Genomic DNA, 10,351 nt, shown 5'->3' on the forward strand with positions numbered 1-10,351 from the left:
TATTATTATTTTGGTGATGCTACACATTAATAATATTAATTAAGGATATAATTGTAATTTTAATTATATTTGCCCTATATATAAATGGGATATGGTTAGTGTTGGAAGAATACCGAAAGAAGGCTAAACATGCAAACCAAAATCAGATTCGACGTATTCCTTAAGCGTGGTCACGCCTAAGCATTGTGTTCAAACTGTTCCACCAAAACCTTTGCCTTCAATCAATTATTTTTTCTACCAAAAGAAGATGAATGATAACCATCAATAAAAACGGAAATAATAATACGAGACACCGAAACTTTTAACGTGGAAAACTCCTTCAAAGTGAAAGATAAAAACCACGAGGCCTATCACTCGACCCAAGGCAAAATTCACTATCTCAAAAAAGGTTCGTACAATCAAAAGATAACCACAATAAAAAAAAAAGGGCTATCAACCTCCACACCCAAATACAAGAATTGAACTCCAATCACAAGAGATCTCCCAACTACAAACAACTCATTACAATCCCCAACCAATAAGATTCAAAATCGAATCCAAACAAATAAGGAGAAATCAACGATACCAAAAGGAACATCCAAAGATGACGAGACCGTTGATCGGAACCGAGTTGAAATTATCTCTTGCTTGCCGATTCTCTCGCGTGCGTGGATAATAATTGTTTCTCTCAATCTCTCAATCTCTACACCCAATTGACCCATCCCAACTAAGACGGCTGGGGCAACAATTGGCAAAAGTGGACTTTTAATTCTTTTTGGGCTAACTTGAATTGTTGGGCCTTCTACACATAGAAGGAACCCAAACCCAATAGTTAGATCCCCTGAAGCGAAATCTGATTCTCCTTATAGATTTTATTCATCACAAAAAAAGCGACCCTCTGATCTTGTAGACCAAACCCTTTAATCACCGAAAATTTGCATATGATTTATCCTTTGGTCTGCTTCCGCTTTTAAGGATCGAATAACAAAATTTAACAATTAGTATCATAGCTTTGTTTGAATTATTTGGATGCTCTCTCTGATCAATCAAATTAATTGAACTCGATTTTGGATTTCTTTGTTAGACGAAGTGATTGTTTAATTAAATTTAATTAATTGCAGATTTCATTGAATCCGGGTAATTATTATGCGCTTCATTGATTTACTCGTAATTATCTTCAATGTAAATCTTCGAAATATGCAGACTGCGTTATTTAATATTGTTCAGCTTTAGTGCTTCTGTTCCTTTATTTTATTTATTTAAGTGCGTTTTATGAAATCACAATTTGGCAAAATAGATATATTAATTGCATGTTTATATATATATATATATATATGCGTGTGCAATAATTTGCATTTGTGGAAATGTCTGAAACCAAGTACAAGCCTCGACATTTATTAATTTACTTGTTAGAAATGTACACCCACCGTCCTAATATAATACTTTCATTTTCATAAATAATCATATAACTATAAAATTATCTTTATTTTTTCATTATTATTACACAATTGCCACTACTTTTTATACTAATGCACTCACAGGGGTAAAAAAGTCTTTTACCCGTATTTTTTACCTACTACTAATATAATATCAATATTCTTTAAATCCCGTACCAAACACAACTCAGACTATAGTTTTGGGACAGAGAAAATATTAAATACATTCATGTTTATTTATTTAATTATGCATATGTTGGAATCCATTAACGAAATTGAATATATATATATATATATACATATTGTCATACATTAAATTTTCTTATGTTGCAAAATTTTGGGAATCGAAAACTTGTTAATAATGCTTGTTGCGTTCTAACAGTGAAAATCAAATATTTGAAGTTGTCAAAGTGACATCTCTTATACATTTGCAATAATATGTATAAGACGATTATATGAATCTAAGTTATGTGAATAGTGAGTGAGTCCAAAGAGTAATTCATTATTTGACATTACATATTGTCTGTATATGATTATTGCAACAAGATGATTGCTAGCAGTTAATGTTATTGATCTAAAGATTAATCATTAATATTGCGTTTAGTGTCTTGAGATGGAATTGCATTATTTTATTTTGACTTTCATTATGCAACGTGAGTACTTATGTGTATATTTATTTCACTGTTATCTTCAGGATCAAATCTTATAGTATTTTCTAACTATCTGGTCTTAATATTGTCTGAGACAATTTTCAGCGAAAGAATCGGTATTGATTCATTTCGGTGTGTATAGATCATGACTTGGCATTAAAGATAGACCAACCCACTCCTCATACGATGAAAACACTGCAGATGAAACACAGTTGTTTGGGAAGTGGGATATGTTTAATCGTCTTAGTCTAATGATCATAAAGGAAAGCATTCCAGAAATTTTTCGGGGCACGATATCTGATGATATCACTACTGCCAATGAGTTCCTTTTTGAAATTAAAAAAATCTTTACCAAAAGCGATAAGGAGGAAATGAGTACTCTTCTCAAGAGTTTCATTATTATGAGGTATAATGGCAAAGGAAACATAAGGGGGCACATCCTGAATATGTCTATTACTTTTTCTAAGTTGAGGGCACTTAAGTTAGAATTTTCAGATGACATGTTAATTCTATTTATTTTGCTCACTTCCTACTCAATACGTTTAGTTCAAAGTCACTAAAAACTGTCAAAAAAAGAAGTGGATTCTTAATGAGCTCATCTCTCATTGTGTTGAGGAGGAAGAAGAATGAAGCTTAATAAGACTGATGGGGTACATGTGGTTGGTACCTCAAAGGATGTGGGTGGAAATAAGAGAAAATATAAGGCCGTTAAGATTGAGACTAGTAAGGCTCATATTCCTCCTCCAACTTCAGCTCTTTGGGCACGTCTTGAGAAGACGTGCTTCTTTTGCAAAAAAAAAAAAAAACTGGACATGAGAAGAAGAATTGTACTAAGTTTCACGATTGGCGTATAAAGAATGGTACTTTTCTTAATTTGGTTTGTTCTGAGGTTAATTTAGCTTCAGTACCTCGAAACACCTGGTGGTTAGACTCTAGATCAACTACTAACATAAGTATTTCAATGAAGGGTTATCTGAGCTATCAAAGTCCAACTGATGTTAAAAGACGCATTTACTTTGAAAATATGGATTCAGTAGATGTGGAAGACATGGGCATTTTAAAGTTATTATTGAGTACTAGACATTTTCTTAAATTGCGAGACACTTTTATTGTACTGTCATTTAGACACAATTTGGTTTTTGTTTTTTATTTGGACAAATTTGGTTATCATTGTTCTTTCGAAAATAATAAAGTTGAGTTGTCTTTGAATTAATGTGGAATCAAAAAGTATTAAGCGAAAATTGTATGACTCTAGTTTATTGTGGCACAAACGTGTATGTCATATTTCAAGAAATAGGGTTGAAAGACTTATTAAGGATAAAATCCTTGATTCCATAAACTTTTCACTTTGAAATTTGTGTTGAGTACATTAAGGATAAACAAACCAAAGTTAAAATGAAAAGTGGTTATCAAGCTACGAATGTCTTGGAATTGATACATACAAAAATTTGTGGGGTTTTTTTTCCATTTTTTCGTGGAATGATCAACAATATTACGTATCATTCATAGATGATTATTTTTTATATGGTTATTTTTACCTTATTAAAGAAAACTTTGAGGCAGCTGACATGTTTAAAGCATTTAAGCTGAAGTTGAAAACCAACTCAGCAAATGCATTACGACTGTTATATTTGACCGCTGAGGAGAATATTACTGCAGAAATGATGGATTGGGTGAACAACATCCAAGTCCTTTTGTTGACTTCCTGAAAAAGTGTGGAATTGTCCCTCAATACACCATGTCTGGTTCACCTAGTATGAACGGTGTTGCTGAGTGACGAAACCACATATTGAAAGATATGATTCGAAGTATTATTAATCAATCTACTTTGTCACCATCATTATAGGGAGAACTACTAAACACAACAGTCTACATCCTTAATCGAGTGCCAACTAAGGCGATTTCCAAAACACCATATGAACTATGGATTGGGTGCAAGCCAAGCTTAAATCATCTTTGCGTATGGGGTTGTCCAACTGGGGTGAAGGCCTATAGGCCAAATGAACTAAAGCTAGCACCTCGTATAGTGAACAATTATTTTATTGGCTATTTGAAACGGTCAAGGGGGTATAAATTTTATGATCCCACAACAAGAACTATTTTTGAGACGGATACTACCAAGTTCTTTCAGGATGTTGAGTTTGAGGAGAGAAATACACTTTTAGACTTCACTTTTGAGGATTAATAAATCACTGATGTGATTGGCCAAACACCTCATGAGTTAGTAGTCATTTCAGCTCTCATAAAATTGCAAAGTACGACTGAGGAATCCGTTTCTATAGAATATGAACCTATGCTTGTGGAACAAACTCAAAAAACTCAATAGCATACAAATCTAAACCCAACGCAATTGCGTAGATCCATTAGAGAGCGAAGAAATGTCATTCTGGATGATTATGTGACATTTCTTCAAGAAAGTGAGGACAATGATGGCATGACTGAGGATGATCCAATTAATATTTATCATGCCATGAAGGGTCCTAATTGAGATAAATGGGTCGATGCAATGTGTGATAAGTACAAGTTAATGTAAGACCATAAAGTTTGCTTGTCCTATTGCCAGAGGGTGCAAAATCCGTATGTTGCAAATGGATCTCTTTAAAACCAAACCAGATACAAATGGTAATGTGAAAAGATGTAAAACACGTCTTTTAGCTAAAGGCTATACTCAGACAAATGAGATTGACTATAAAGAGTCTTTCTTTCCGGTTTCTTCAAATGACTTTTTTAGGTCAATCATGACTCTAGTGGCACACTTTGATTTAGAGCTCCATCAAATGGATGTCAAGATGACGTTTCTAAATGGTGATATTTATGAAATGATCTATATGGTACAACCAGAAACTTTTGAGGTCGGTGATCCAAAGCAAATGATTTATAAATTAAGAAAATCCATCAATGGGCTCAAACAAGCGTCTCGATAGTGGTATCAAAAATTTCATCAAGTAATTCTCTCATATGGTTTTAAGATGAATGTTGTTGATAACTTTTTTTTATTAAAAATTTAGTGAGAGCAAGTTTATTTTCTTAGTTTTGTATGTGGACAACATTCTGCTTGCCACAAACTATGTGTGCACACTGCAAGAAACTAAGGTTTTGTTCGTTTCGCAGGTTTCATAAGAATTCTACTGTACAATCACTGTTTTACCAAATTAATTGAAAATCCCTACCCTATAACCTATATCCTATAGTCCTGCTCCTCTCGTCAGAAGTTGTCGACACATTCACGTGTTTCAATCAGGTGGACGAACGTACGGCCAAGGCCATTAAAATCTCCCGTAAGCATTTTCCCCCTTAGGAGTTCGTAATCGGTGGGTTTCATTGGATGGAGGGGTTAAATAATTCCACGGCGAACATCTGTCAAGGATCTGTTCCGTCGGCGTTCTTCCTCTTTCAATTATGTGCCAAAATTTACGGATGGAAATCGGACCTCCTACCTCTTCCGGCAACGAGACTCCTCAGTCGTGTCTCGGAGACCGGAATACTGGTGTGGTAGCACTAATCGGGAGGAGATGCGACAGTGTTGAATGGATTTGGATCCGAAGGCAGCAATAGAAATCTCGTGGAAAAGAAATTGAAAAACAGAAATGAAAATGAGGAGTAAGGGGAGATGAAAAAAAGAAGAAACAACAATAATAAATGTGATTTTTCTTTTTTCTCTTTTTTTTTTTATTTTAAAATTTTGGTAAGGTAATTGTAATAATGATATTATTAATTGAAAAAATTATTTTTATATATTTATATTTAATATTATATAATATAAAATATTGATAATTCAAAAATTTACAGGTGAATTTTTTTCGTTTTGTTTCGAGTTTGGTAGTTTAAATTTTTTATTAAAATAACACTCTCTCCGTCTCATAACAAAGTATTCATTTTTCTATTTTAGTCCGTCCCATAACAAAGTATCCATTTCTTTTTTAGTAACTGTACTATTTATCTAACATTACAAATACCCTTACAACTTACAAATATTGCAAAAATGTCATTACTTTTATATCACACATACTAATTAGGTTATTTTAGTCATTTTTACTTTATTTCTACTACATTCCAATATAATACTAATACTTTTAAAACTACGTGCAAAAAGCAAATGAATATTTAGTTATGAGACGGAGGAAGTATTTTAATTAAATATCTTTTAAAAAAACTAATTTTTTTTTGGAACATAGAATTATAATATTAAAACTTGTATAGAAAATTAGAAAGGAATAGGTAGTTTTTGTAAGTTTCAAAATTTTAATTATTAAATAAATAAATTTGAATTAAAATTTTTTATTAATACAAAATATTTATTATTCAAAACATCATATCAAACTTTCAACTCAATTAATTTAAAAATAATATTTTATAACATAATCATTACAAAATTCAAACTCTCAAACGAACACAAATTAAAAATTCTTATTTCAAAATCTTCAAAAATTCAAACTCAAAATCCAAACCCCCAAACAAACACACCCTAAGAAATTTCTTTCAAGTAATTTTGAGATGAAAGATGTTGGTGAAGCATATTTTGTATTAGGGATCCAAATATATCGTGATAGATCTCAGTGTATTATTGGATTATCTCAAAAGAGCTATATCGATAAAGTACTCGAACGATTTAGCATACAGAAATACAAGCCAGGAGATACCCCTGTAGCTAAAGGAAATAAATTAAATCTCAGCCAGTGCCGTAAAGTAAATTTAGAAATCTAGAAAATGAAAAGATCCCCTATGCCTCGGCAGTTAGGAGCCTCATGTATGCACAAATATATACGCGTCTAGATATTGCGTACATAGTCGGTGTGTTAGGCAGATACCTCAATAATCCTGGATTGGATCATTGGAAGACAGTCAAAAGATTGATAAGATACCTGAAGAAAACTAGTAATCACATGCTTATATATAGGAGGTTAGACCATTTGAAAATCGTTGGATACTCTGACTCCGATTTTGCGGGATGCCAAAATAGTAGATAATCTGCATTTGATTATGTTTATATATTGGCTAGAGGGGCCATCGCTTGACACAATGCCAAACAAATACTCGTTACCAGTTCCAATATGGAAGCTGAGTTTGTAGCGTGTTTTGAGGCTTCACAGCAGACAATTTGGCTTAAGAATCTTGTCACAGGGCTGCGAATCATTCTGATGGTTGAAAAACCTATCAATATTTTTTATGAAAACAATTCAGCCGTTGAGTACTCCAATAAGAATAGGAGTTTGTCCAGTTCAAAATATATTGACATTAAGTTCCTAGTTATGAACAAGAAAGTGAAAGATCATCAGATTTCAATTGAGCATTTAGGAACAAAGTCTTTGTTAGCAGACCCCCTAACTAAATGTGTAACACACTACCAAAAAATTGAGCTTTTGTAACGGGTTATTGTTCCGTAAAAATTATTGCGTCACAAAAAGTGGTTTTTGTTACGAATTATATCGAGACAAAAAACAAATTTGGTGGTCAACATTTTTTTTCTTTTGTTATGAAAATTTATCCGTAACAAATACAATTTTGACGAAAAAATCATCTTATATATATTTGTTATGAGAACACACCATAACAAAAAAAGTAAATATTATAAATTAAAAAATTAAATTCAATCTAAAATTATTTTTTTAAAAAAATACACGCTCTCCATAACTTTCAAAAATTATTTACAATAATTTTTTTTAACTAAAATAAATCCAATCTAAAATTATTTACAAAAAAAAATAAATAAAAATGAAAAGTGTGAATGCGCTTTCTATGACTTTCACACGTTCATATATACAATCAAAACACATAGAAAAATTGAAGTGTTTCTCTTCATCGACAAGATTACAGAGTAGTCTACGATCTGAGCCGCCGTTGCGTTCACCTATTCTCCACCGTCGCCTACACCCTCACTCCGCCGTCACTGGTGGAATGTAGCCCAGAAATCACCATAAGCTGGCAACCTTCATCGCCTAGATTCGAAGACAGTCGTTCGCGCTATGTTTTAAGGCACAAAATCTACGGGTGAGTTAAAACGATTGGTTAGCCCAATGTGTTTTTGTATTTGAGGTTCTTTTATAGTATAATACTCATCTAGTTGATGTTCATTTGTTCGATTAAGTTTTTGCAACATGGGTTTTTGGATTTAAAACCTAGGTTTCCCATCGACTACTTAAAATTCGATTTTGTGGCTTTTGGATAACATTATGGTTGAAATTATTTCGTTGGTAATTACACAAATGTGATGGGTATAAAAGAAGTGGAATCAGGGCTTTCTCGAGTTTTTGGAGGGGATTGCTGACATTTGTAATGTTTGAGTTTTTGAAGGGAATTAGCCGGACTTGTATAAAACAGATTGTGTTAGCTTGTTCATATAGTAAAACTTATTTAGATATGCTTAAGGAGAAGTAGTTTTTTTGTCTCAAACTACTCACCAGAAATTGGTTTGTCCGTTGTGAGTGTGTACTTCTTCGACTATGTCATTATGCATATCTATGTATATTGAGGTATTAAACTCAATATAAGAGGATTTAATTTATAAATTAAGTATAGAATGTTGACAGGGGAGTACGTACACATCCCCATTCCTTACACCATTTATCTATTTACTTCAATTATTATCATATACCAATTTCTATTGAGTATGAAAATATTTTCTAGAGTTTCTAAAGCTTATGAAAATGTACCAAACTTTATCTTAAAATTTAACTTTAAAGTTTACAGAGTGTTCGCATTCTGTTGCATGTGCCAGTGCAGCTGGTTCATTCCCTCTAGGAGAATTAGCCTGGACAAAATAAGCAAGTACATTGTGATAAGCCTTAATCATTGATAAGTAAATAGAAATATTTAATGAGAATAAGGTTAATGAGACACCGAAAACATTTCTTACTCCTTATATGCTAATTTCTCTACATCTATTGTCTTCCTTGCTTGCTTAAGTTCTTCATTCATTGAGAGCAATTCCGTGCAACGGTTAAGTTTCGGAAAATTCTACAATCATCCTTGTCTTTTAAGCATTTTAATAGCATTTGTATTCATCATTTGGGAAACGATAATATTAGGGACATCATCCACAACAGAATTTCAGCTAAATATACCTTTCCAATTAAAAAGAGAAAGTCCTCTGTTAATAGTTTGCCCCTTTTGGATGCAACATCTTCAGTTTTATGGACCTGATAGTATATAATTAACAATGTTCCTATAATGAATGACAAGGGGACTACAATACCTATTGTATAAGATATAAAGAAGTTTATCAGCAAAGACTTACCGTATCTGTGACATACTCTACAACAATATCCTCAACAAGCGAAACAATCATGGGAAGTGGCTGAAATAAAACAATTGCAACATGGGTGTCATTTCACTAAACTTAGAGGATAAAAACAAATTGATAAATGATGCATCTCATGGATTAGAAGGGCTAATCTTGCCAGCATCCAAGTTACATACTACTGTAAGAATTATAGATATACTTCCCGATTGTAACCATTTATATCTTTAGATTATAAACTTCGTTGGGCTATAACTTTATAAACAAGAAACATGTATTGAGTTTACATTCCCTATAATCACATTGTGGTAATTTTAACAAGGAATTAAATACGTCAAAACATTTGGATCAGCTGCCTACATAATTAAAAACTTATATTGCAAGGATAAGAAGTTTAATAGAAGCTAGGATAGATGCATACATTTTGGATATACGGGAGAAACCATACACCATATGTTGCAATATTACAACGAGATCAACAAGAGTATTAAATTGTAAGTTTTAGAAACTCTTATTGTACATTAGTATAGCTTAACAATATACTGCATTTTTATGGATTGTATAAACTTTAAAGCTAAATATTTAATCCCTTTAATGGTTATCCTGCCTGCGGTAAATTAGTTCGGTTCGCTAGAGTTGGGTTTCTTTCTGTCTTCGCCAATTGCATGTTTATTTATTAAATTGCTAGGTGAATTAGTTTAATTTTTGTTAACGTAGATTAGTTGGTATAGATTCTTCTCCATCTTGTTTAAGCAGGATATGTTTGCCATTCACTTACACTTATTGGCTTTACTATGAAAACTTTGCAGGGCTGGTTCAGTTCATCAAGGTCTCCGGAGTGTTCTGAATCTCCAAATATTGTGAAGAATTCTGTTAGCCCTCGGATGAAGCTCTAGATATCCCTTGAATATTCATGGTATGTTTCTTTAATAAGATAATGATCTCATCAGACCCGAATTATTTATGTACTTTTGAAAATTGACTTTTATTTTATTGCTCCTGAATACATTTATCAGAATATTGATCGCAACTGCTATAAGAATATTCAT

The 10,351-nt window shown here is 32.5% G+C and overlaps 1 protein-coding gene across 1 annotated transcript; it reads right to left on the bottom strand.

Annotated features, from left to right (window-relative positions):
- Nucleotides 1–8,914: 8,914 nt before the first annotated feature.
- On the bottom strand, nt 8,915–10,351 carry LOC127266265 (transcription initiation factor TFIID subunit 13-like). Its single transcript, XM_051296451.1, has 5 exons — nt 10,310–10,351; nt 10,081–10,194; nt 9,300–9,359; nt 9,127–9,201; nt 8,915–9,019 (listed from the first exon to the last, which is right to left on the bottom strand). The coding sequence occupies exons 1-5, from the start codon at nt 10,349–10,351 to the stop codon at nt 8,915–8,917; spliced, it is 396 nt and encodes a 131-aa protein (XP_051152408.1).

This window comes from Andrographis paniculata, unplaced genomic scaffold (genome assembly GCF_009805555.1).
Source record: "Andrographis paniculata isolate CXL003 unplaced genomic scaffold, ASM980555v1 Contig75END, whole genome shotgun sequence".
In the NCBI taxonomy this organism is placed as follows: Eukaryota; Viridiplantae; Streptophyta; class Magnoliopsida; order Lamiales; family Acanthaceae; genus Andrographis; species Andrographis paniculata.